This window comes from Thamnophis elegans, chromosome 5 (assembly GCF_009769535.1).
Source record: "Thamnophis elegans isolate rThaEle1 chromosome 5, rThaEle1.pri, whole genome shotgun sequence".
Classification (NCBI taxonomy): Eukaryota; Metazoa; Chordata; class Lepidosauria; order Squamata; family Colubridae; genus Thamnophis; species Thamnophis elegans.
This window is the reverse complement of record NC_045545.1, coordinates 59,629,642-59,657,441: the sequence shown is the minus strand read 5'-3', so window position 1 is coordinate 59,657,441 and position 27,800 is coordinate 59,629,642. Positions and strand designations below refer to the sequence as shown.

General features: G+C 34.3%; 1 protein-coding gene across 3 annotated transcripts; it reads right to left on the bottom strand.

Moving 5' to 3' along the window:
- CTTNBP2NL (CTTNBP2 N-terminal like) lies at window positions 1-27,800 on the bottom strand. Of its 3 annotated transcripts, XM_032218368.1 has the most exons (6): window positions 27,210-27,800; window positions 20,126-20,233; window positions 6,031-6,261; window positions 4,442-4,549; window positions 2,899-4,096; window positions 1-2,506 (listed from the first exon to the last, which is right to left on the bottom strand). In XM_032218368.1, the coding sequence occupies exons 1-6, from the start codon at window positions 27,339-27,341 to the stop codon at window positions 2,502-2,504; spliced, it is 1,782 nt and encodes a 593-aa protein (XP_032074259.1). In that variant the 5' UTR covers window positions 27,342-27,800; the 3' UTR covers window positions 1-2,501. The 3 variants fall into 3 exon arrangements, with proteins under 3 accessions (XP_032074259.1, XP_032074257.1, XP_032074258.1); XM_032218366.1 differs by having other exon boundaries at window positions 1-4,096; XM_032218367.1 differs by lacking the exon at window positions 27,210-27,800 and adding an exon at window positions 26,803-27,081 and having other exon boundaries at window positions 1-4,096.

Genomic DNA, 27,800 nt, shown 5'->3' with positions numbered 1-27,800 from the left:
GAAAAATAAAACCCTTTATTGATAGTACGAACATTTAACATGTTTAATGCTGCCATCTATAAAAATGATAAAAAGACTTCTGTTTCATACATTTGACTTTACAAATATACAGATGTTAATGAACAATTAATACTAGGTTATACAGTTTGAACTTCATTAAAATCTAATTAGTCCATGACACTTTTCAATACACAATCAAGAGGATATTAAACATTTCAATTCCATATTTTAACTATACAGAAAACTGAAATACTAACCCTTAAAATCTTAGGGGATTAGCTAGAATAATTTTCATAGTTGTGCTTAATCGCAGGATATTGGCTATTAGCAACAAAATACTTTTCCTTCTACACTGTCCCCAATATTTTTGTAGACTATAGTACTCAGTGCATTTCCTAATGAAATTCATTACTGTGTATAAATCTCTATATAGTGTCATATTATAAAGAAAGGATACAAGTTAGTAAACATATATAAATATTTTAAGGGCTGCTACAATAACCTCTTTTAAGGTAAGACACAATACCATCAAAACGCTTAATTGAGTTCAGTTATATAGCCTTCCCAATAATGGTTGTACCATAAAACTGAATTGTCTATGTGCTTATCAGGGTTGTTTCCTATGCATCTATATTCAAACACTTAGGAAAAAATTTATATAGACCATAATATGTGAAGAATAGCATTAGGTTTGTATGATTTCCTGTATCAATATATTGTGGAATATAATGCAACCTCAGAAATATTTGACACTTTGTTAAAATACAATAATCTAGCAATCCCATACCAAAAAGGGAGGGGGGAGAACAATGTCTAGATCCTACATAGTGGCATCCTGAAGTAATGCTTTTTTTAAAAAAAAAATTGTAATGAAGAACTTTGGTCTGATGCAGGAATGGGCAATTTTGTGGTGGCAACTGGATGTGTGGCACTTATAATTGCTGGAATGAGGCAAGATTTTTTGGCTTATTTTTATCTTTAAAAGGCAAAATATATGTGACAATGATAGGCAAAGAAGTATGCACCAATTTCAGCCCTTATTTGCTTTAAAAGCACTGAAAAAACCTGCACCATCTAAACCCAGATATTTGCTCCTAAATTTCACAACAATACCACCCACAACTCAAGGGTTCCCCAATCCTGATCACTGAATGTCAAAGCAGCAAGTTGCAATAGTTTCAAAACATGTTGTGATTCTTATTATTAGTGCACGCTGAGTTTGGTGAGGCATTCACATATTTTTCCTACGGTCAAATTAAAGACACCCAGTTTATCATTAACCTTGATCTTGATTATCTCTGTAATGAGATACTCCTGAAACAATTTCAAACATGAACAGCTATATAAGTATATTGGCCCCACTGACATGATCAAGGCATAAACTTTTGCCCTAAAGTTTGCATTACTGAAAGATTTATTACCAAGAAAACTGCTTCTTGAGCCTTATATTGGTCCGAGTTTATTATTTTTCTTAGGAAAATGGATTTTCTCAAATACATAAAGCCTTAAAAGTAATTGTACAAGTGATCTGAGGTATAAATAATGTCAACGTGATCACTGTTAAGATTATGAGGGCAGGAATAAGGTATGTACACATCTTTCTATATAAACTGCATCTTTGAAAGCTTAAGAATTTGGTTTCCATATTGCTGCCAAAATGGGCAATTCTCTTCAGAAACAATAAAACTTATCTAGCAAGGTTTATGTCTGCTTGAGTTACAGCGTTATTATATCTGAAGCAATTCTTTACTTATTGCTTTGGATCTTTTTGTACTGATCCTACCTTTTTATATATAAACATCTGAAAATCCTGATTAGTCATTTCTGATTTCAAGTAGTATTTCACTTTTTTCTCAAGGAACAGCAAAGGCCCAACTCTCAGAAGTTCTACACACAACAGTAGAATGCTTATTAAAATTTTACTTATTTTGCTCTAGGGAGACAAACTTGTAAGGAATGGACAATATTTTGTAAAGATTGATAACTTGGTTGCTTAAAGCTAACAACTCTTTTCAAAGTTTGTATCATAGGAAAAACATGGGTTGAGTACAATTTAGCAACAGGACCAAGTGCGCCTGACAGCAGCTACATTATTATTTTTTTGTTCATAACAGAGAAAACCAATCTAATGTTCACCTTTGGGATATTTCCTATTCATAGCACATTACTAATAAATACGTTGGAAAGGATTAAGAACCATATTGATTTCAAACATTCATGATTCAGAAACTGTTATTTTCTACAGTTGGATAATGCCTACCGGTATTACAGAGAATCACATTCATAACTGCAGGCTTTAGCTCAGGCACTTCTTAGAAAAGTAATAGAAGTTTGCATGGAGTGTTTTTCTGCATAATTTAAAAATGAGTATTTTGTTGTCATAGTCCATAGGTCAGCTCCCAGAACAGAGCAACTGCTTCTCTTTTTGTTTGATTTCCCTGCTGCCATGAGATGCCTTGAGGCTCTGAATGTTCAAAAAATTGTACAAGTTGTATTATTTTCTACACTGTATAAAACAAAGAAACAAACGTGTTATACAAGAAGATTCTGTTAGTACTTAAATAAATAACATGGAGTGAATAAGACTGAGTTTCAGCTTTAGGAATTGCAAACACTTGGAATGTTACTCTTTTTAAGACTAGCTATTGGTTGGCAATAAAATCTCAATATCTTTCCCATTGGCTACAACAGCATTGCTTGAACAACTAGTTGCCATTTCCATAGGAGAACCCAGGGATGCCTGACTTGAAGTTTTCACTGGTGGCGTGGTAGTTGCTGGAGAAGGAGCCAGACCAGGTTTCTTTGGAGGAATTGGTGGAGGAGTTCCTCTTTCTGCTCTGGGTATAGTGGGTGATTTAATTCCAGGTGAAAGGGGACTTAAAGGACTAGAGACCTTACCTGGGCTAGTTTCACTTTTGGGACTCATAGCATTAGCGAGATTTCGGTAGTCTGTGCCAAAAGGTGAACTGTTAGGGGAGACAGATTTGATAGGGCCCTGCTGACTGGTGAATCTGGAGAGAACCTGAGTGACTGTATTGCGGGCAAGCTGTTTTGCTGCAGAATTATCAGCAAAAGTAGGTGACAAATCTCTGGAGGGTGGACTTTGGAGACCACTTGATTGATGATCTTGATCAGCCTGAGATTGGAATTTGTGACGAGCAGCATGGAAGCGCTGATTGATTCCCACTTGGTAGGAAGATTGGTAGCTAGGGTTGCTGGTTGATGTTCCAAGCAGACGCTTAGTCATAACTGGGGAGGAACATGGTGAAGATGTCAGAGAAGAAGAAGCAGTATTGCTGGGAGACAAGGAAATTCCATTGGAAGGGAGTGGTGGAACTGAAGCAGAAAGAGACTCTGTTCTTACTGGGGAGGTGCTACTTTCTGCAGTACTCTCAGCAGCTGGCCCAACAGACTTGCCCTTGTCTAGATTCTCCATTGCAGTTTGAGACATCTCAACACCTGTTAGTGTATCAGCATCACAATGTCCGTTTGCCTTGGCATAGGGATGGAGGGCTGTGGCCAGTGGTAACGTGTGTGCCAATTTGATTGAAGATTCCTGGTTCATGTTTTCTGTCAAGTGATTACTAGTCTGAGAAGCCACTGACCTACCTAAGGGGATTTCTGTAACAGTTGCTGTAGACACCACTGAGACACATGGGGATGTGTTCTCAACTTTGTTGCTGCCAGTTTTCAAATACGTTTCTACTTGTTTTAATGTTTTTTTCAGATCCTCTATTTCTTCTTTTAGGACTTTGGTGCGGTTTTCTTCCCGGTTAAGTTTGGCTTTCAACTGCTCTCGTTCAATGTCAAACTCAGATAACTGTTTTTCAACTTGTGCTTCCATTTGCAAGCCTCTTTTCTTCTTGGTTGCTAGCTCCTCCTCCAACTGGTTTACTTTGCTTCTTTCCTTGTCCAACTTCATATTTAACTCTCCAAGCTTTTGCCCTTCCTCTGTAGCTTTAGTTGTGGCTTTCTTACATTCCAACATAAGCATAGAAGAAAGTTGCTTGTGGTGTGCTCGCTCCTCCTCCAGTTGGCTAGCCAACTTTTTCTGTTCCCTCTCGAACTTCTTCACCTGAGATTTTTCAAATTCCAACTAAAACAAAAGTATATATTTAAAAATGTTAAAACCTTTAACATCCAATCAAACTAAAATAAATAAATAACAGTGAATAAGGGATATAAAGATTTGTCAGAGGAAAAAAGTTTTTAATATTTGTATTTGAATCAAAATAAGTAAAAGGTTATAGAGTAAATAGAACAATAATTAGATTATAAAGTAAATACAACATGGAATGTCTAATTTTCTGCTTGTGGGAGAAAGTAAAAACTCTGAATTTAGAGACCAACATAAGTTCCCACACCCATAGAAGGCATGTTCTCTTGTGTTAAACATTAATTAATCATTTCCCTCTGATTGCTACTTGGGAAGAAGACATACCTGTTGTGTGAGCCGTTCTCGTTCTTTTTCCAGCATATAAGTGACATCATCGCCTTCAGCAGTATCTTGGGCGTGTCGCTGCCTTTCTTCTTCAAGATCCAAAATTACCTTTCAAATGAAAATGAACATTATCAATCACATTTAGAGAAGTAATTACTACTGTATCCAAATGTAAAGAAAGAAGATTCTTATCTGCCCAAAGCAAAATTTAAAACAGGCACAGATACTCCTTAACTTTTGCTGATAAACAGATCTTTTTAAAAGGATCCAGGGCAATGGTAAAACAGACATCTACTATTCCCAGCATACATTTTAATATTCTTCAAATTTATCCTTGTTATTTAATTATATATGTAATATTTGACTTGCAACAGTAATTGACCCCAGAATTACATTTGTAAACTATTCTGGTCATTATGACTGGATTTATTTTATGACATTTTTGCATCAGTCATTTTGCATCAGTCAACACCACAATCACTAAATGAATCCATTTCATCCAATGGACATTCTTTGCTGGAAATTAGAAGTAAATGCTGGAAACTGGCAAAAAAATCAACTGAAAATAATGCAACATTGGAGAATGCTGCAAATGTCTGTAAGTACCTTATCATGTACCAAGAATGTGACCATGTTGACTGTGTTTGCATAGGTGTCTGTGGCCATCATAACTTCAAATCTCTGCAGTTTCTTGGCAAACATTCCCCACACGCCCCCAGTACTTTGCCATTGCCACCTTCTTAGGGCTGAGAGAAAGTGACTGCCCCAAGATCACCCAGCTGGCTTTGTGCTCAAGGTGAGAATAGAACTCATGGGTCTCCCAGTTTCTAGCCTGATCCTTTAACCACTACATTAAACTGGCTCTGGGATGTAATTTGAAAGCAAAATAACAATTAAGCAGCTATTTGCATGATGATCCATCTAAAGAGCTCTTTTACATTCTATACTGTATTAAAGAAAAATCGAATTCTATTTCTTGAAGCTTTAATTTCTTTTAATTAGACTATAATAAAGAGGAGTGTTTGCAGCTTTAAACTTAAATTTAAACTTATATAACAGCATAACACAATTTAAATTTAAATACTGCTTTTAGAAAAATACTAATACAATGCAATAAATTGTACCACAGTAATTTATTTCTGCAACTAAGCTTCAACAATGGTAAAATAAAAGAAAGGCATGGCTAGGACCCATAAACAACTATGAACAATATATACCAAAGATTCACAAATATAAATATCAGGCAACTAAATAGATGCAAAATATATAGCAGGTTGTAAGTATACATATTTAAAATTACAGTATTTTTAATTTACTGTTTTGGTACATTTCAATTTTAATGTTTTTGTTTAGTTTAAAAAATGTTTAAATTTAAGGTTATTTACAAAAAAAATGATCAGAGTATTTATGTATTTAACTATTTAACCACCCAACTCCCTCATTAATTAGCCAGAGATTCTTATATAACATTATATAATAGTGCATATTTAATAATTAAAATTAAAAGTAGGTAACTCTATAATACTATAGTGTTCCAAATAAGAACAATTATTACTTTTCATTAAGCTTCCAAGGAGATAGAAACTCACCTTTCGGTGTCTACTCTCTGCAGCAGCCAACTGAGACAACATTTTTTCCTGCATATTCTTGCAATGTTTCATTACTACCTTCAGAATGGATAAAGGATTGGCACAAACAGGTTGCTTTTCACCATAACTTTCTTCCTTCAGTGCTTCAAAATCTCTCTGAAGAGCCATCAATGGATCACTAATGTTGTATTTTCCATAACGTTCTTCAATAAAAGCATCTTTTCGTTGGGCCTGAAATTATGAATATTTATTAGCATCTAATAAAGAAAATCAAGTTAAAATCTTGTCACTTCAATAAAATAGAACATATGAAAGAGTAAACAGATAAGCAAATGCCAACACACCTTCTGCCTATATGCATGAGTATCAGAAAAGTTAATTTTTACAGCCCTATGAAATATTTGAGAAATTGGGAAGAGCCTCAATTTAACAAACGCTTAAAAAACATTGATTTATATATAGGCAGGGATTAAACAGTGCAAAAGGGAACAGTGAAAAAGTCAAGATAAAAAATAATATTAAACAGAGAAATACTAAGAAAAAAGCAGAACCTAAACATGTAACTTCAATGGAAGGCATTCACGAAAGGTGCAGTAAGAAAGAATAGAAATATGGACAGGTATAGGAAAGGAAGCAAAACCTAGCCCTACAATCACTTTATAACCATGATCTTGTATGCATTTCTACTACTTGTCGATTAAATAAAATAATGCATGCTTTTCTAGTTTTCTGAATGCAACTACAAACTATCAGATATAACCGGAAAGGGATCTGAAGCCAGGATTTAACACCATATATTTCACCTGCTATGAAATTCATGGGACTGATAGTGTATTTTCAGACGACAATATAGTTAGGGACATATGGCAACAAATAGTATACAGTAAAATTAATTCTTGCTTCCAATTGCAGAGCATACCCATAGTTTGAAAAATATTTTTCTTTCACTATGATCTCCAGAATCATCACTGCAGCTTTCACTTTGTGTCCTCACTTTTCCCAACAGGAAACCATATGCAGGAAAGGGAAGTTAAAGTTCAAAATGCACAGTTCTGTGGTATTTTAAGAGCCATTAAACAAGCAACTCCAAGATCAACACAGAAGAAAATTCACAGAAAAACTAATGGAGCATCTCTACCTTCCTAATCCTGTTTATGGGGATTGAGGAATACCATTGTTAGAAAATCTGCTCTCTTTTAATCTGCTTCCATTTTTTATTGTTTCCCATATTGGTTTAATACACAAATACAAGGGTATGTACTCAGTGGTGGGATTCAACCCACTTAACAACTGGTTCACCCAAAATGTGAGTGCACACGCATGTGCATGGCTTCCATGCATGCGTGCATGCATGGCTTCCACCACACGGCGAGGGTCAACTGAGCAGCCTTCTGGGGCCTGCTCCACTCCATTTTTGCTCTCTGGGGCAGCGGCTGCTTCTCTCTGCTGCTACTCTTGCTGGGAGAGAGAGCGTCTCTTGTGCAATTTAGCACCTGTGAGCTGTTGCTTTCATCTAATCCCATTCAAAAAGCATGCAGTACAGAGAAGCAGCAGTTATGGTGAGGGTGAGGCATTAAGATTAGCTGGACGGTCTGGACCACATGGCGAAGGAAAGTATATAGGGCGAGGCAGGCGGGGCTAGTCAGTGGTCAATTTTACCGGTTTTCCAAACTGCGCAAAATCATAACAACCAGTTTGCCCAAACCGATCTGAACCGACTGAATCCCAACCCTTTATGTACCTGTGCATCATGAGAACACATACATATGCACATACACATGTCCAAATAAAAATGCAATATAGTAAGAGAGAGATGGATTATATCAAATAACCCTAGAATTTGCTTTAATCTAATATAGAAATTTAGACAAGTATTTTTTTGATTGTAGTACTGAAGAACACTTCTAGGAAATGGATCATTTAACTCAGGAAATGAATCAGTTATTCTGAATATAAAATTAAAGCAATAGCAATAGCAATAGCAATTGCATTTTTGACATTTTTGACACAGTAATTTACTAGCTGTTTGAACCTGAAAGTACAGGCTTAAGTTCGTTACTTCTGTTCTAGATGGTATTTTTAAGAGGAAAAAATGCATGTATCTGACAAACAAAGCATCTGACAATTTGATGAATTGTCACAGGAATTTCTCTGCAGGATCTCTTCTGCACCCTGTGATTCGTGAATAATTCATGAGTTATTATTTGGGGCTTATTCATTCTTAGGAATGTCAGGAAGCAGTTAAATTATCTGGATGGGTAATATACTATAAATAAGGAAAAACAAGAAGCAAGCACCTCTGTACGGAAATGGACATACATTTCTAGTTGACTGAAACAGTACATGAATAACAACTGAACTATCTAAATCCTGACCAATATATGAGGATGAAAATGAATCGCTTTAGAAGAATTAATACAAACAGTTTCTGAGATAAAGGATTTTACCTTTTTGTAAAAATAGCTTAGTAATATCCTTTCTTAGTTCCCTAAATTGGAGCAAATTTAAAGGAATACAGGGACTGTTAGAGAAGATATTGTGGTTGCAAAATCCTTCCCATAAGTGATCAAATACTTTTGGATATTTAAAGTATGCATGTCTGTTAATCCACAAGGAATTAGTATCAAAAAACACAAGCCCCTCTGATTATTTGATTAGACAACTGTACTAAATAATATACCCCAATCAGTAAATGCTGCAACATTAGAGATGATTTTGGCACCTTGAGTGTTTCTTATCCATACTGTTGAGAAGATTGTTCTGACACCTCTTTGCCCCTGAAGCTGACTATAACATATTAATACAATGCAACAATACTACCTTAAATGGTGGTGAGAACATAATAATATGAAAGTATGATAAACTCAATTTGGCTAGTGACATCCATTAATAGCTCAGTGAAATTACAGAAATTGTCTTTAAAACAAAATTGTCTGAACTTCAAGACATATCTGACAGATTAAAATCCCCCCTTTCCCTTCATTCCAAATTCAACATAGGTATCAGATGATATTAATAATTTATTTATTTAGTCTAAGCCACTAACATTGTCTAAGATCAGGCATTCATACATAGTACATGTTGCGAATACTTTTCCTTTTGGCATTAGAGTGATATTCATTCTACAGTGTTTTTGCCAAACAGTAACTGTGAAGTGCTACTGAAACTGCAAGCGCCTAGAAATTTTTTGCTTTGTGAATCTATTTTGGAAACTTTCACCATAGCAGTCCTACAAAGGCTCTACATACAAGCTAAACAAGAGTCAATTTATCAGTGGAATCACATGTTTTGAATTACAGACAACTCTTACCCATTCTAGGATGAGAACACTGATTCTCATTCAGAATTATTCAGTGCTGAATAAGGCAATTTATGAATGGCCACTGGAAAAACAAACCTCTGTACTTGTAGAGGAAAAATACCCCAGGAAATTGAAAAAAAGTGAAATGGTGCTTGTTCAATCTTAATCCATACAAATATGAAAATGAAAAAGCAGTTATGAATGATTGTCCAGTAATTTAATCCAATCCGGATACTGATATTCCTGATGTACTACTATGTCTTCATTTTTGTGAACCATGCAGGAACATTAATTCTTTTATGATTATTATCATAAAAGCAGAATGTTAATGTTTATTAACATTATTAATGTTAATATTTATTAACATTACTAGCTGAAGAACAATGTTGATCCAATAGTAGTAGTTTCAGTTGAGGTTATAATGTTTCAGTACACTTGACTTGATCAGGCTTGCTTACAATATTGTATCACAATAGCTGGCAACATCCCAAAAGTTAAATCAAATCAAAGCAATTTAGGACTTGGTTGGGCGAACACTGGGAAATTTCAGGGCTGCAGGCTTAACTGAAAGTTCAAAAAAATAGTACCACTTGGATACTGTTATCAAGTTATTGTCAAGAAAATATAGACATTTCTGACCAGGAATGAAGCTTGGTTTGAGATGCTCTTCATTCTAAATGACATAAAATAAAAGCTACTAATTCATAAAGAACAGCCATGTAAGTAAATTCATGGTGAATTTCTGAAACAGGTAACAAGGTTTTTGTTCACAGTCACAAAAAAGATATTAAAAGAACAACTGTAATTTATACTTTTGAGGTATACATGTGACAAACTTACCAAGTCTTATCTATGTAATGTAATTTCAAAAGTTATGATCTACAATTTTATCAATATTATTGAGGATTGCTGGGAGCAATATACTGACTCTGTAAACTCCTTAAAGAGGGTTGTAAAGTGCGACCAAATTTCAGGAATGATGGAAAATGTAGCCAAATAACACATAAGACAGCATCTCTATTGATGGAAAACCCATTTCTACCCTTAATTTCTGCACAAATATAGAAAAGAAAACCACAAGTGCTCAAAAGGATAAATCAGTATTCTAGAGAGTTCTAAATTATTCTATTTATATTTTAAACTTTTAAGGCTACCCAAAGTTTAATAAAACTAGATATATGAAAGCTCCTCTGAATTGGGTATCCTTAATTAAAGTTCTCCTTTCAAAGTACAAATTGTGATTGAATTTCAGTATTGTGTAGTGGTTGTGGTGAACTTTTCCCATGAAAAGTGGGGGAAATACTAATGTTTCTGCCCAAATATGTGTTGCCCATATTCTAATAACTTCAAAGAGATAACACTGAAAATCATGAATATGAAGATGTTAGCAAGAAAAATCCTATTGGGAATGGTTTCATTCTCTCTTCCTCATTCTACAGAAATACTTAAAATGAAATAGATACCCTACTGAGGTCTCCCTCCCATTTCCCAATGAAGTTGCCAATTAAATCAGATGAAGATAACCTGCCATTCGAATGCATTGTGGAGCCTAAGTCTACTTTCGGCTGAAATGGACAAAGCATGAAATGAATTATAAGGCTTAAAAAAAAAACAAATCACATTAAAAAATGGCACAAAATATTTCAAACCCCCCTCTTGAAATCCTGCTTTGCCCATATGTGATGTAGCTCCATCTATTTCAATTTGAGTTACATCAGTACTGACAATTTTTTTCATTTCCTTTAGATTTTCTGAGAGGACAAGGAATGTATTAGACAGGGTGTGGATGGAAAGATATTGGAATTGTCAATATTGACATTCATGATAAAGGTGAAGAACTTTCCTCTGCCCCCCCCCCCCTCCAAGTTGAAGAGAAGGATTTGGAAATTAGGAGGGTTGAGCCTGTTTATTTTAGCCCATTTTTGTATATTTCCCTTTCAAAATGGAAGAAAAACACCTCACTGGTTTTCAAAGGATGGTCAAGTGCTTTAAGACTGCAATTATCAAGTTCTTCAGGGCTAATATAAATCCATGATGTACATCTCAATTATGTTTTTTTCCCCAAATGGCAACTGGACTTTCTTGATTTTTCTTGAAGATATTTCATTTCTCAAAAGCTTAAAAAGTCCAGTTGCCATTTGAAACAAGCACCTTTGGGACAACCATGACATGGATGCTGAGAATCTTCATAAACATTCATATCTAAGTGTAGAAAGAATACTGATTGCATGGCATATTGATAAATTTCTCAAGAAACTATGAGTGGGCAGCATAAAAAAGTTAAATAGAAACAATTCAAAATTATGGTCATAGAAAATCTTTTTCATTGCTGAAGTCCTCTGTATGCTATCAAACATAATGCTCAGTTATATCTTTATAACTGATAAACACAAATACAATTATTATAACCAACATTATGTTGTTATATTTACACTCACACAATGCATCCTGTATTAAATATCACTCTTTCATACACATACACATACACTATTTGATACAAGTAATATACAGGATCTATATATTTGGAAATGATTATATTTTTCCTTTTGCTTAATACAATTACAATCAATTAAAAGGAACTGGGAAAAACTTACAAGCAATGCACTAATATATAAAAAGAAACTTAAACTTGTCCGTAGTAAGATGACCAGAGAATACTTAAAATAGCTTAGAAAGAAGAGCTGAGATTGAAAAGCATCAGAGATTTTATCATTACTTTGTTTCTATAAAGGAAGTTTAAAGGGCAAATAACTAGAATTCTGATAATTATGGACATTATTCAAGTGTTATTTAAAGTGAAGTATTCATACTTTGTCAAATACTATTTAGTACTTTACATGGACATTACTTAAATGACACTGTCTTCCATGCAACATTTGCATATTCAAAATTTCTGCCAGAAGAGAGCCATGGCACTTTAGTTTGCACTAGCTATTACAGCTTCTCTCCTGCAAATATTCACACTGATTGTGAAGACACTTGTATTAGGAAACTGACATTACAAAGCAACGTTGATGGGGTTTTCCACAGCACTCGTGTGATCAGCATTCCATGAGTAATAACTGCCTTTCCTAAGAATGTATATTTGTCCTTTATCTTTTCAAGGCAGACATTCACAAAACCCAAAAAAGGTTTCTACAGTAATTTTGTCACATTATCTTTAGAGAAGGAGATACGAGACAAAAGATAAGTTCTTTCATCCTATTTAATACCAAGGGCAGCTACTTTAAATAACAACAAAAACCTATTCATGATTCCAATGTTTGGGGGTTTATTGGTTAGAGAATCTATGTAAAAGAGGAAAATGAGTTCTTCTGATAGAGTAGTCTTGTCTCCTGCAAGACTAGTAATTGTATTAACTATTTGCTACATGCATCTGTAGTTCACATCTGGGAAGATTTATGAATATAAACACATCTTTAAGTCATACTAAATTAAATACAGTAGGCCTTTCAGCATCTATAAAAACTTTAATTTTAAACAGTGGCTCTATAAAGCATTAGTTTGACTGATCCTTTTAAACAACATACAGCTGTCAAAACTACAGGAAAAGCAAGCTAACAATTTGTATTAGAGAAGGAAATAACATCCTCGGTACAATCTGTAATGCATTGTTCTAGGATTTATATCACTTGCTAAAAAAAGCAGTTGGGAGGTTCTACAGAATCACTCTTTGTGAAAATGGTTCAAAGGTAGCAATATTCTCATAAAAAAACAAAGAGTATATTTTTCTATAGTAGGCTTTCACTTATGTCTTTGAAGCAATCTATGATTTAGCCACAAAACTAGATTTTGTGAAGAGCCATATTGTTTTTACACATATAAAATTCTTACCAGTAAATCGGAGTAAAGATTAGATGCATTTAATGCTGCATAAAACTAGTGATTTATCCAGAAGAGAATTAGTACGTTATGAGTATTTAAAATCTGATGAGAATAGAAATCAGAAAATAGAGCAAAATTAACTGTACTTGTAATCTAGTGCTTTCCTGATGGTGTAGATATCAATTCACATTATGCATTGATTTACCAATCAACACAAACCAATGTCAATGTATACACATCAATGTGGTCAGGAATGCTTTTGTCTAATGTTATCTGGTATGCCAGTTGAACCCTTCCCTATAATGTGGGATTCTTCAGACACCATTCATATCTGAGTGGTCTCCCAGCTTGACTACTGCAATGGGACTGCTGTTGAAGACTACCTGGAAGCTTCAGCAGGTCCGGAATGCAGTGGACACAGGCAACAATGGGTTTGATTTAATACAGCCGTGTAACACTTCTCTTTTGCAAGCTGCACTGTTTTGCTTCTGGATGAAATTCAGGATGCTGATTGCTAAACTTTTCAGTCCTGGTACCAGCATAAAATCCAAAAAGGTAAGTAAAAGTAACAATATCACTTATTTTATTTGATAAAATAAACCAAGTTTGTATTCTTTCCTTTCATTTGTAATAGTCCTAACCTTTAGTTCATTCAAATATTGTCATAGGATTTGATTTTTCTTAATTTCTTCTTTGTTGCATCACACAGATTACTTCAAAGCTATAAGAAGCATCATTTGTAAATCTAGTGGGGAAAAATTATGCAGGTACACTCTCTTCATTCATTATTTGTATTTCCCCTTTTAAATTTTAAAAGCTCAGATAATTTCTTTTGTAGATCCAATGAAACATTCTTTTCAAAATCATTTTATGGCTATCAGTTCTAAATCCATTGCTGATATCATCTCCATCATGTCAGATAAAAATTATTCTACATCTGTCATTTCTTCAATAGCATCTTTTGGAGATCCTCTATTCACAAAGGCAGACACAATTACTCACTTTGTTCATATTGTGACTATTTTCAGATTTCATTCTTCAAAATTTTCCTTTAGTATGTGTATTGCTAGAATGTTTTGCACCTTCTTGCAGCCCTGTACAATATATTTTTCCTCTATCTGTAATCTTTAGTCCCTTCTAGTGTCCGATTTTTGAAATCATGGAATTCTTTATGTTACTTCTTGTAAAAACAATTTCCCACAAAAACTGTTATTTATAATTAATTCCAAAAATCATATTATGTAGGCATATATGTATGTTTGGGCATATTCTAGTCAAGATGCCAAAAGCATGACTCAGACCAGGTTCTTCTCCAACCACACTCACCTTACTCTGTGCTAAGGAAGCTCTCTAATCTAGCGAATGCCCTGCACGCTGACTTGCTATTGCCATTATCTCATAAGTTCAGAAGTACATGTAATGTGCTGAGATATATTTTCATGTCAGAAAAGAAAACTGATTAAGAAGTTATTTTTTAAAAAGAATACATCTGGTTTTATAATATAAAGCATATATTTTAATATGCAATGATAAATTAACTAACATTTTGTGTGAGGAAGGATATTGTGATTAACCTAAAACAGAACTGAAATTCTCGGTATTTCACATTGGACTTGACTAGAAGTTGAAAATGAAATGTAGAAGTCGAAAGTCAAGAACAACTAATTCTAGTAACATTATATTTAGGATATATAGACTTTTAGGTTAATTTTATTCTGTTTACCAGCCTGATTTTAATCCTTATTAAGGGGAAACTACTGGTATTTCTTATTTTCTATAATTGCACTCCTTTACATTGATTAAATTCTGTTCTTACTATTAATTTAATAGGAACATACAACTTCACTTTATTGTTTCTATTTTTGAATGGTTTCATTTTATGAATCAGAATAGTAAAAATGCTATCATAAATACTTAGTAAAACTTTATGGGATATTCTAGTTAGTTTTTCCTTTCTTTCTTCTTTCTTTCTTTCTTTCTTTCTTTCTTTCTTTCTCTTCCTTCCTTTCAAAAAAGGCTTTTCTCCTTATTTCTAATATCTTCATGTTGTTTTGAAAAGAGGAATAACGTGAATCAATTATCACTGTTTAAGTAAGGTCCAAATCATAAACACTTTGTGTATCGAAATTAATCTATTACTAGCTCTGGAGCAGATCTGTTTTTGTCTCATCCTTTTGTCTGGCAAAAATGACATATTGTGGCTCCCATCTATAAAGCAGTTCCATCTGACAGAACCCAGGACGTGAGTTTTTTATGCTGCGGCACCTTTAGAACATCATTCCTCCTGAGGTTACATTGGCTTTAAAATTACTGGTCTTTATGAAGCCTCTACTATGTCATCAGGCCTGGAGATGGAAAGATTGCAATAGGGCCATAATGTTAAAGAGCTATACGTTGACACTCTCCCATGAGTTTTGTGCTTCTGGTTAACTGTTTTTATCTGTTTTTAATTTTATTTGTGAGTTACATAAATGTAAATAAATAAATAAATGCAGTTAACATTACATCAAGGATTTGAATAAAATGTTGTAGAATAGATTCAATATATAACTGCCCAATTGCCTCCTCCCCCCAAATCCAATACTGTTTGTTTTTTTTAACTGTGAAAGACAAAATTTCAAAAAAAGGGAAATAATAGTAAAAAGAAACTTTGTGGTCTAGGAAAGAGAGACTAGAAACCTTAGAGTTTCCATAATCAAATTTATATCTCAATACCTTTATTATAATTTTTGGGCACCTTTTACATAAAAAAGAGAAACAGTTTAATGCAATAATTCATTATTTAGAAAGGAACAACTTAATAGGATAATAAAGCAACATATTTAATTATATTTAAGCTATAATTTGGTGAAGATATTTGGACCTCTGATATGTGAGTGTGGGATTAGCATCCCTTAAAAAGTAATAAACATAAAATTTATCAGTGTGGCCCTTGTATTTGGAAACAATTGAGGAGATCTGAACATGCTTTGGGGCATCATAAAAAGGATGACCAAGAGATTCTACCTTGCTGGATGCACAAGGGCAAGGTCTCTGTAAATATGGTGTCCTATGAAATCTTTCCACCAATACAGCATCAAAGTGGCTCCAAATTGTATCAAGATTTGTGTTTTTGTGTTTGTTTAACAAAACTACAGCTATAGGTGAACTGTAAGTTGATTTCCTAGGTAGTTTTCATGAAATTAATTGGATAAAATTTGTGATCAGCTTGAAGAGTAGTAATCAGCATCAAAACAGAACATGGAGGCTAAAGACTGAAGCTACTGCAAATACAAAATTAAGAAATGTTTAGCTGATGAAACAAATTATTCTATGTCTTAAGGAAGCAATAGAGTTTCTCCTTTCCACTGCCTACCACACGGGTAAAAAACAGACAAGTGAATATTTTTAATATGTAATACATCTACATCAGTTGAAAAATAAAAACTTGAGTATGAAGCAGAATTCTACAGCTGTTATGTGAATTTTTTTCAATATCACTTTATATAAAGAAGCTATTGTGTGTTTCAAAATTGTATTATACTATATGTTTCCCAAATAGTTTTGTAGAAAAGTTCCTCTTCTAAAACGGAATCTCCTTTAAATAGCTTGCTGCATAATCTCGAATTTCCTCAGTTCCTAGTTTTCTCTAGAGACAGATGTTTGAAAATAAATACAATCTGCGGTCATAACATGAGGGGAAGTGAGAAAACAAAACTTTGTTTACTGACTGGCTAGATTAAATTAGGAAAAACAAAACAAAACAAGAGGCTGAACCACTTATAAATCCAGTCCAAAGAAATGATCTTTATTGTAAAGGGGGGGAAATTACTAATATTTTAAAATGAAATAAAGATATCTAAAAATGTATCTGACTAACCATGTATCAATCTTAATCAACTGAATAAAACCTGATCTAGTAAAAATACATGTAACAGAGCATCTTACACCTCTGCATAATTAAACTCTACAATATATAAAAAATTAATAGTTAAAAATAGTTTCAAACTTACATGAACAGCACTGGTTAGTTTCCTCCTCTAGTCAAGCTTATCACATACAATACTGGGAATGCTCCCTCGTTTTATTAAAATAATAATAAAGCTGAATTTGGTTACATTCTTAGCAAAGCAGGAAAACAATAAAGTGCTTTGGATTTGATCTCCAAAAATTCCATTGCTCATGGGAGGGCAGGCAAAAAACAAAATTGCTTTGAGAAGCTGGAGACAGGTATTATATTTGTGCTCCTCAGGTTCTGAAGCATATTTCGGAGATAAAAACAGAAGCCCTTTAAAGCAGTAACAATGCAAATCTCCACATCAATGCTTGTCTAAATCCTGAGATTTTTCTTCCTTTTCTAAAAATTTTCTATAGCACTTTATGATTCTATTTTATGATGTGTGGCTAAATAAATAAACTTATTTAGACTTATTTTATTATTATATCTTAAACATTGAAGCAGTTTTTATAAAGGGGGTTACTTAAAATTTCAATTTTCTCTTGTTGAAGCAGACTATAATGCAAGAACACTGAATATTTAAGTATTTAAACTGCTTATGAAGTTCAGTCTTATTAATAACTGAAACAATATCAATATTGTTAATGAACTTATATTATGAACAATATGAACTTATATTAAAGCAGTGATTAAGCCTAGTCTGTAGCTTTATATTATTTGACAAAATATTAACAATAAAAGCTTCTTTCCCTTTAAACAGAATCTTCAGAGAGATTTGGTAGATAATACAGGGGAAAAATAGTCTCCAGGCTGCTATAAACACATATCCAGTTGATCTTCATAGTACTAAACAGAAGCAATGCAAAAACAAAGAAAAGAATATCTTTTCATGCAGTATCTTTTCTTTTTCTTTGAAGTTAAGAAGACCACATTTTGTGCACACCCTAAGATTCAGCAATTAAAAAAAAGTTCTGGTAAACCAAATATTGCTGGATATGATAAGACCAAACCTACAGTGCTAGTCAAATCATCAGCATTTTTTTAGTTTTCTCCACTATATTTTTCTTTTGCTTTAAAAGACTAGCAAATTAAAATCAAATAGCATATTGGTGGATAAGGCTATATTCTTCTGTCATCAGTTGCTGTTTACAGTCCATTTAACTTTCAGCAGTTTCAAGCTGTCATTCCTCATCCCCCACTGGTGACACTCAGGATTCAAAATACTTTTAAGAATATAGATAAAATCACAAACTAAAAAGACCTGCAGCTGGAACAAAAGAAAGCAAAGAAGTATCAATAGTAATAGGGTGTCATCCCAAAACATTTGGTTCACCACTTGAACACCATCAGCATTGACAAAATCCTAATCAATAAAATCAGCTTTATTTGGAACAATACTTTTAAACAACATCTGCCTATATCAGATCTTTAGGAAGGATTTAATAGGCAGACAAAATGTATTTCTACAAGTACTGTCAAATAAAATTGTCCACATATAGGCATATTCATTGTAAAAAGTCAACAAGAAAACATTATATCTTTAAGCATTGTGAAAATTATCTTTAATTCTGTAGCTAGGGACAAGATTCAGAATTCTTTTTTGTTTAGACTTCTAATGGTTATCCACAGTTCCAGGAATAACATACAGAAACATTTTGAGAGGATCAACATATCTTAATATGTCTAATTCATGTTAAAATGACCCTAGGAAAAGCCAACATGCACTGGGGAATATTAACTTTAGGATGAATCATTCAAAGGGAATGAGACGGAAAATGTTACTCACCCAAAAAGGAACAGGACAAGAACAATTAAAAAAAAAACCCGAGGAAAATAGCCAGTTGAAAAGACAAGAGGATTATAGCTGAAAATGCCAGGCCAGAAGCATTAGAAGTGACAACATATAATCTCAAAAAGTATGATAGAAACTTTAGGGGGGAAATGGCTAGGATGTTGTTCCTCTGAAAGTCAAAATGTGCATAGGTTTTTAAAAAACCCACCAAATTCGAAATCTTAAAAGAAGCAGTTTTGGACAGACACTGTAGTGATAAATACCAGTCCTCAAACACAATAAAGGTACTAGAAGTGTGTTAAAGACAGTAAAACCCTTTTCTTAACATGAAAAATTTTATTAGGAAAACATCCAAAGAAGAAGCATAAAAGTTATAAAAGACTTCAAATTAACATTTTGACTGGATAAATAAGAGTACAGAAAAAAGGGAGCCAGTATATACCATAAACAATTATGCCAACAAAAAGAACATTATGGAACTAAAAAGAGAAAAAAGCTCTTCTACTGATTTCACAAAGGAAATCCAGTGCCTGGACACCTATTTTGAAAAAACAGGAAACTTGTAAAAAAAATGAGGAAACTGATATGTATGAATTAATAGAACACAGCTTCAGATCTGAGCCCCCAAATTTTTGATTGCTACTGTAAATCGCAGCTAAGAGGTATGTTCTGTATGTTTCAGTTGCCAAGTGAGTTTGCTCAACCCAGATCTAGTCAACTTGAAAGAGATAGTAAATAGCAGTGACAAAATGCAATCATCAGCAATTTGTAGTCTTTATCACAGTAATATGAGAAAGGGGGGAGGAGAGGGAGATACATATATGTGGATATCCAAAAATTAGCGATATATTTCAATATTTGGCACTAAATTTATCAACTGAATTACAAAAACACTGTCAGAAGAAAATAAAGAGAAACCATTTTTAAATGGATGTAGGACATGGATCTATATTACTATTCCTGTCTGTTGAGATAACATTGTTAGTTTACCAAGATTTGGTTACCAAATCTTCTCTTTAACAGAAACACATTGATGGCACTGAGAACGAGAATTTCCAAGTCATACTATTTTCTATTAAAATATGATGTCCTTATTTTTCATAATCAAGCTCCTCATCCATTACATCATTTATTTTTGCTGTTAATCGAATGCCAAAGTACAGACTATTATTACAGGATTTGTTACATAATATTTATATAGTAGAACTATATTTCACCTCTCCAAATATCTATAGGTTACCTTTAAAGCTTCTATGACAACATCTCTGGCTTCTAATTCACCTTCAAGGATACTGAAAAGTGTCAGTAATTCAACTTTGTTGAGTTTTTCGAGATTCATCTTGAATACCTGGAAAAAATATTGGAAGTTTAGTCAAACAGTTTGTATTAAGTCTATTTTAAAAATGCAATACAATACCATATAATTGCAACAATGGCATTTTAATGTTTTCTAAATACTACTCCTTTTCATGACCAATGTAACTACTTGGGGAAAAAAACACCCTAATAATTTACCTTTTCTCATGTGCACACAAAATGATGTATGTATGCTTTACTTGCTTTGGATAGAACACATGAATTCTTTTGGAAGTCAACATAAATATTTAAGATCTCTGCCACAGTGGACTCAATCTACATTTAAATGAATAATTTAAAATATATAAAGGGCTATAAAGAAATTGGCAGACAAGACAAACCAATTCTTATACCACTTCAAGGTTTCTAAAATCTATTTTGTCTTTTAGAAAAATAGTCTTTGCACACTTTATCCTAGAGAGAATTTATCGCATTCAAACTGTTCCACAGTCACCATTAACTTTTTGCAAATATTTATATTGTTCCATACAGACCCTGAAAAATGAAAGTGCAGATGTTTTTGCTTGAGGTGTAATACTTTTCTAGTTGCAGTGCTTTTAAACGTAAGAACTAAACATATAAGACTATTAAAAGTATGGTTTTATTGATTTTCCAATGCATTAAATACATTACCATACAGAAGGTAGAGTAAAATATTAACTCCAATTTCAAATTCTGAAAGGCAGGGAGAGTAAAAGAATAATTATCAATGGTCTCAGCAGATATTCTTCAAATGAAGCACATTATTATTCTTTTTACTATTGTGCCTATGTAAAATCCACTGTAACAGCACATTTTAAACTGTCATCATGCCAAATAAACAAATTGATTGTCTAGGCATAGTTGAAAACTTTTTTTATGAAAACTTTTATATACATATTTTAAGTTGTTACAATAGTTCAAACACATTCTACAATGAAATCATTTCTGTATAAAATAAATAGCAATACAAGCTGTACTTTTAAAAAAACGTTTCAGCAGGAAAAAGGTTTTTTTGGTTTTAGAAACTATGTTCCAAGAAATTTATAATTGTTAAAAAAATGATATGAACTTTTAAAAAAGAGTACTGTTACAGAAAGTTTTTAAAATTACTAGAAGACAATTAAAAATAAGAAACTACTTTATTTTTCACTAAGCGGTAACTTACCAAGTAATTTAAATCAACAAATTAATGTATTTTAGATAGTTTCACTTTGGGAAAAATTCTTAAAACAGTAAATATTTAAGTATTTCAAAATACTGGTTAATTTCTTTTCAAAATGATAGCATTTGAAACTTGTGGTATACAAACATGCAGTATCAATAATGTGTGTTTTATTCTACACACATATTAAAACAATCTTTTCTATTTAAGAAGTACAAAAATAAAATTGTGTATCAAAAACAGAAAACCCCGCCAGCTCTTAACTGATATTAGAAAAATGAAAATATAAACCACAGGACATATTTGAAAACTCCTGATGAAATGATGCTTCCGAAAATTAACGTAAATAATATTAAAGATTTGTTTGTTAGGCATTACATTAACATTACAGGACAAAAATTCAAAATTACAATATTCATATATAAGTGTTAACAAGCCATAGAAGTAACAAATAGCTAATATAAAACTATACTAACTACATTTTTTTCTATGTATAAGTAATTGGAGTATCTTTGCTATAAGATACCCAACTGGAATTTATCTTAAACCTGTCCTGTTATTGAAACAAGGCTGCTTTGTACATAAACTTTATTAAAATTCATTGTATCTAAATTACAGTGAAATGATCTGCTTTTATTTTGTGGTAAAACTTGCTCATATGGTATGACATTCATATGATACTGAATATACAGTATAGATAACGTCTTTGTAAGTTTACAAATGTAGCTTCCTTCATCCTGATGAAAAGTCACCTAAACTAATGAAATAGTTAGAAATAAGGTTTGCAATCTGAAGATTTAAAATAGTCTGTTCATTTATGCTGATGCCAGTAGTTTACTCAAACTGAATTAATGTTTATTTGCAATAACACTGTAATTAACACAATAATATCAAATACAGTTTTATTGCGTTTCATGGATTATTGGTATCAAATTGCATTTTAAACTGTTGTTAATTTAGGATGCAATCCAATATCAATTTACCTAAGATATAGCCCCACTAAATTCATACTGCAATTTATTTCCAACCTGATTTTTTCCCTCTTATTTTAATAAGAAAATAATATAATTGCTGCATAAATCCCACACAATACAAAAATATAACCAAAATATATACCATATATATTTGTGGATAAATCAATTTTTTGATAAACTAATCCTCAAATTGTGGATAAACTAAGCTGCATTTTTCATGGAGTTTTTTTGGTTAAAAATGCAACAGCCTGCTTATCAGTGTGTGGGCTTATTGAAGAATATATATGCGACATATGGTTATTTTAAAAAATGAATTATCATATATATGTATGAATGATTTGATTTTGGAGATGTATTCTGGTCACTAAAATTTTCAGCTTAACCACAAGCACATACAATATTCTTATGCTAAACAAATTATAACTCCTTTGAGGTTTTAATTTTTTCACATTTCTGGCAATCTCTGACAGAATTCATATTTTTCACATGAAGAATTAAAAACATATATATATTTGCATAGGCATTTATATTTCCTTAGACCTATGAAGATACTTTTTAAACATAAAGGAAGCAGTAGCATTTGACAATTATTAAGTTCAAATAAAGCCACAGATAAAGTCTTCATTGAACTGAGCTCAACTTCGGGTGGCTTCATGGATATGATGATACAATATGGAAGTGGGTTGATACTACCTTCCTCTGGGAATTGAGTTTTGAGGTTTCTTAATGGTCTCAAAAACAATGAAGTTGGCCTAAAGTTGTCAACAGTTCAGCCAAGGCTAGGGCCCCCAATAAATGTGTGTGTTTGTGTGTGTGTGTGTGTGTGTGTATGCACATAGTTTTATAGACACATTTTTGCATTCTTTTATACACATTTTTAATAGCTTATCTACTATTTGAATTTTTCCCGAAAGTTTCACATGCACTATTCCTCATGGATTATGTTTAAAGCTAAGAATTGAAAAACTTGGTAAGATATTTGATAAGCATTCTAGCTGCAAATAGGTAAACTTTTTTCTTTTCTTCTATCATTCATTCTCTGCCGTTTGTCCTTTTTTCTTCCTTGTGATTTTTCAGTTCTATTTTGGGAAATAGCCAGCAGTGATACCAAACCATAAATCTAAGCCACTGGAGACAGAGACTGCACATCTATGCAGCCTTTGAATTTGAATTAGTGATTGTTCTCAATGAAACCAAACACCACTTCATGAATACTCTGAATACAGGCTAAATGATACAATTTAGAAATACCTAAACTTTCCACAAATAATAAGCTGATGCTGAAATGAAGAACTGCTTGAATTTTCTGACATATCCACCCTGATTCATAGTATCAGATTTTTTGTATGTTTATACTAAGTATGGAAGTTGGACAGAATAGATTGTTATGATTTAAACAATAACATAGCATGAAGTAGTATGTTAGGGGGGAAGAGAGAGAGAAAGAGAGAATTTTTTAAGAAATGTTTTTTTCTATTGCTAAAAAGATAACACAAATTGAGAGAATGAAACTGCAGTGATTTTGTGGAATGACATACTGCACTTATGTTTTATTCTTTCCAAATACCTAGTTATTCACATTCCTTAGAAATCTGTCCTATTTTTTGCTGATTTACCTTTCTTCCTTGTGTTTCATGGCAGCAACAAGATTTTTTCAAGCATTAATAAATAAAAAAGATTTGCCAAGTTTCTTCCCATCTACAGTATCTTTATGGGAAATCTTATCAGCCTAATTTATTAATTAATATAAATTGGAAGCCATTGTATATATACACCAACTGTATATAAACCTGTATAATGTATTGTTGGTATAATAATTAAGGCTAGTGTAAGGATTCCTTTCAATTTAAACATTAATTTCACCTGTTACATGCTTTCCCATCAATTCAAATCTTGATAACATTAGTTTTACATTATATCATTATTTCTAGATTTGAAACCTTTTGAGAATCAAGCTTGCTTTTCAATGGCTTTTAGTATCCCATACTGTACCTATTTTCTAGGACTGTATATGAATCTGTTTTATCTATACTGACAGAAGAACATTTTTATTCTCCTTTAGAAATATATCTTTGGCAATAGAAAAAAGTATCTTTATTGTGGAAATATAATCTATTCCTAACAGGCTGGGAAAAATCTATAGAAATAGAATTTATAGTTATTTTATATGCACACACCCTTTAACATTACATCTGAAACCTGTAACTAAATCTCCATTTGACAAACTAAATTGCTCCTTTTGGAAATCCCCTTCATAGTCAGTGTGAAGCAGGGCACATGGATACAATAACATTGAAAGCTGAAAGAAACATGAAGAAATACATTCAGGACTATTTAGTGATGATCGCAATACTAAAAATAACACTATTCTATTAAGGTATCACTAAATAAATCCTTGAATTAAAGATTATGTCTTGCATAAAACAAATCACTGTGTCTATTTGAAGTCCCTGTACATTAAGTTTATAGATACAGGCAAATAATCATTTCAGCAGTTATTTGCCAGTGCTAAAAATCAGACACTAGACAGCATCCACGCCACTGACCCATGGGTTATAAAATGCATGATTAAATAAAGTATTGGGGAAAATTGCTTTCAGACATACTGTACAAGCTGTATCAACATTAATATCAAACAATTCATCAGTTCATCAGCGCTTTACATGGGGCTGCCCTTGAAGAGTGTTCGGAGACTACAGTTGGTCCAGAATGCGGCCGCGTGAGCGATATCGGGTGTACCTAGATATACCCATGTTACACCTATCGTCGGTGAGCTGCACTGGCTTCCCATCGGTCTCTGGACGCGCTTCAAGGTGCTGGTCATGACCTTTAAAGCCCTACATGGCTTGGGACCTGGATACCTGCAGGACCGCCTCCTGCCACATACCTCCCAATGACCCATAAGATCTCACAGGCTGGGCCTCCTCCGGGTCCCGTCGACCGGGCAATGCCGGTTGGCGACCACTCGGGGGAGGGCTTTCTCTGTAGCTGCTCTGGCCCTGTGGAATGATCTCCCCGCAGAGATCTGGACCCTTCCCACTCTCTCGGCCTTCCGAAAAGCCACTAAAACCTGGCTGTTCCGGCAGGCCTGGGGCTGTTGACCACAAAATATGGTCCAGCCCCATCTAGAACTGAGTGCATGGTGTGTTGTTTTTAAATCTATCTTTTCTTTTCCTTATATTTTTTGTTTTGATTCTATTTTGTATTGTAAGCCGCCCGGAGTCCTACGGGATTGGGCGGCATATAAATGTTATTAAATTCAAATTCAGAATATGGAATACATTCCTACCAGCAGTTAATTTTATTAATTCAAATTTAAAACCTTCAATATCCTATATTTTATTGCAGCATCTTGATTTATAGACATTCAGAAAAAAGTTTCTGGTTTTTATTTTCTGTGCCCCTCTAGCTACTCAGCACACTTTCAACAACTATTAAGATAATGTATCATTATGTGCAAAGATACTGGACTTGGTGATGACAAACTGACAAAAGCAATCAGAATTGTTTAATGAGTGCAAATATTTTTAATATGACTCAAATTTGCTTTTCTGTAACCACAGGAAGGTAATTTTCAAGTTTGATGTAATAGTTTTAAGCAAGCTAGTTTCTTTTTCTTTCTTTTAAAGAAAACACATACCCTATGATGGTATATGGCTATCTACACAGTAAACGATCAAATATGATTTTATTACAAAAACAGCATAACAGCATGAGGCTATTAAAAAAAAATAACCATGGCATTTCTCAAATCTTGAACAGACATTGGTTATATGGTCCAAAAAGAAATCCAAAGCAGTCACCTCATAAACTAGATAAAAATGAAATAAATACAAAGACATTATTTCCTAGGTCCAGATTGTTTTCCCGAACAAGATTGACATTGTATAAATACTACCTTTTTCCTTCCTATGAATAGGTACCTCCAATCTATTTCCTGACGTTATTCAGCCGCATCCATCCACACTTCGCTGTTTAATTTTCGCCCTTAATAACTTACCCTTAATAACGACATATACGTCTCCATTTCCGAAGGAAACTTAAAAACTTGCCCGGCACAATGCCTCCTGATCCAGAGAGAAACATTTCGCATCGCAGCATCCCTAGGTCTTATAATGCGAGTAACAGGTTCAGCAGCATTTGCCTAATTTAATTCCCAGAAGGAATTGTGAAAGCAGCCGAGCCAAGCCTAAGAAATTAATCTACTCGACCCCCGCCCTTATCGCCCAACTATTAGATTCTCACGGCCACTTCACATCTTATATACGGCTAGATATCGATCTGCCCGCCCGGTGACTTAAAACGCTCGGCTGGGTTGGTTTTATTTCTAAGCTTCAGATTTCGTAGCCCCGTTTCTATACAACAGCAGGGAGGCAGGCAAGCCTTCCCCACCCCATATTTAAAAAAAACAAAACAAACCCAAAACGAAGCGATTTCACTTACTGCCGTCCGCGAGCCTGAACACGCTTCCTTGGAGCCCGCCTCAGTCAAGCCCCTCACCTTCTCTCTACCCGCCCAGGCCCTCCTTGAGCCCCCATCGCCTTCACCCCTAACGCATCAGCCTCCGGCCTGACAAAACTCCAGCTCCCAGCGCTGCGACGGCGGCTACCGCGACAATAGCCCGCGGTCCTCCCGGGTCTGAAGCACGTCGGCTGTCCCTCCCTCGCGTCCCACGGCTCTCGGGCAGAGGGGCCCTTCCGCCAATGGGCCTCCAGGGGGCTCCCGTCTCTCCTCCCTCCCCCTTGCCGGTTTCCAACGGCACAGGCGCGCGCGCGGGGATGCTCCGACGCGCCACTGCCCGCCGAAGGCCCCGAAGCCGCTAGATCAGCTCCGATCCGATGCCGACCTACCAGGAGCTCGGCCAAACGCCCGCAGCCGTCGTCCTCGCCGCCACCGCCTTCGTCGCAGCCAAAGCCAACGTCCCCACTCGGCCCCACTCTCCATCCAGCCTTCTCGAGCGGTCCAAGATTGACGTCTCCCATCACCAACCGATGTCCAGCGAAGCCCAGGCACTCGGCCAATCGGCAAAGGAAGGGGCGGACACGATAAAATAGTCAGGCCCTTCAACGTTTTTTCTAGCCAATCAGAAGCCGGGACCGGTGGTTTGTTGAGGAGGGTGTGTACGTCGGTTTCCGAACGGGCTTGAAAAAAAACCCTTTTGTTCGCTGTGGTTGAAGTAGTAGTAGATAGAGCGGAGTTCTGATTGAGACGTCATTTCCGGAGAAAGGTTTTCGCGCAGCCGAATTAACTGTAGCGGGTTTAGGCTTTTTCAGACGTTCGATCGGACGTTTTCTTGAGTTGGTTTTGAAATTTTGCCGTCGAAATAAATGCCGGTGAAGCGAGATGATGTCGCGCTTTAGAGTATTGCAACTTTTATTCCTTTTGTTGAGACTTCTGAGCTTCTTGGTGGATGCCTGATTGTAGACTCCTAATAAAAGTGG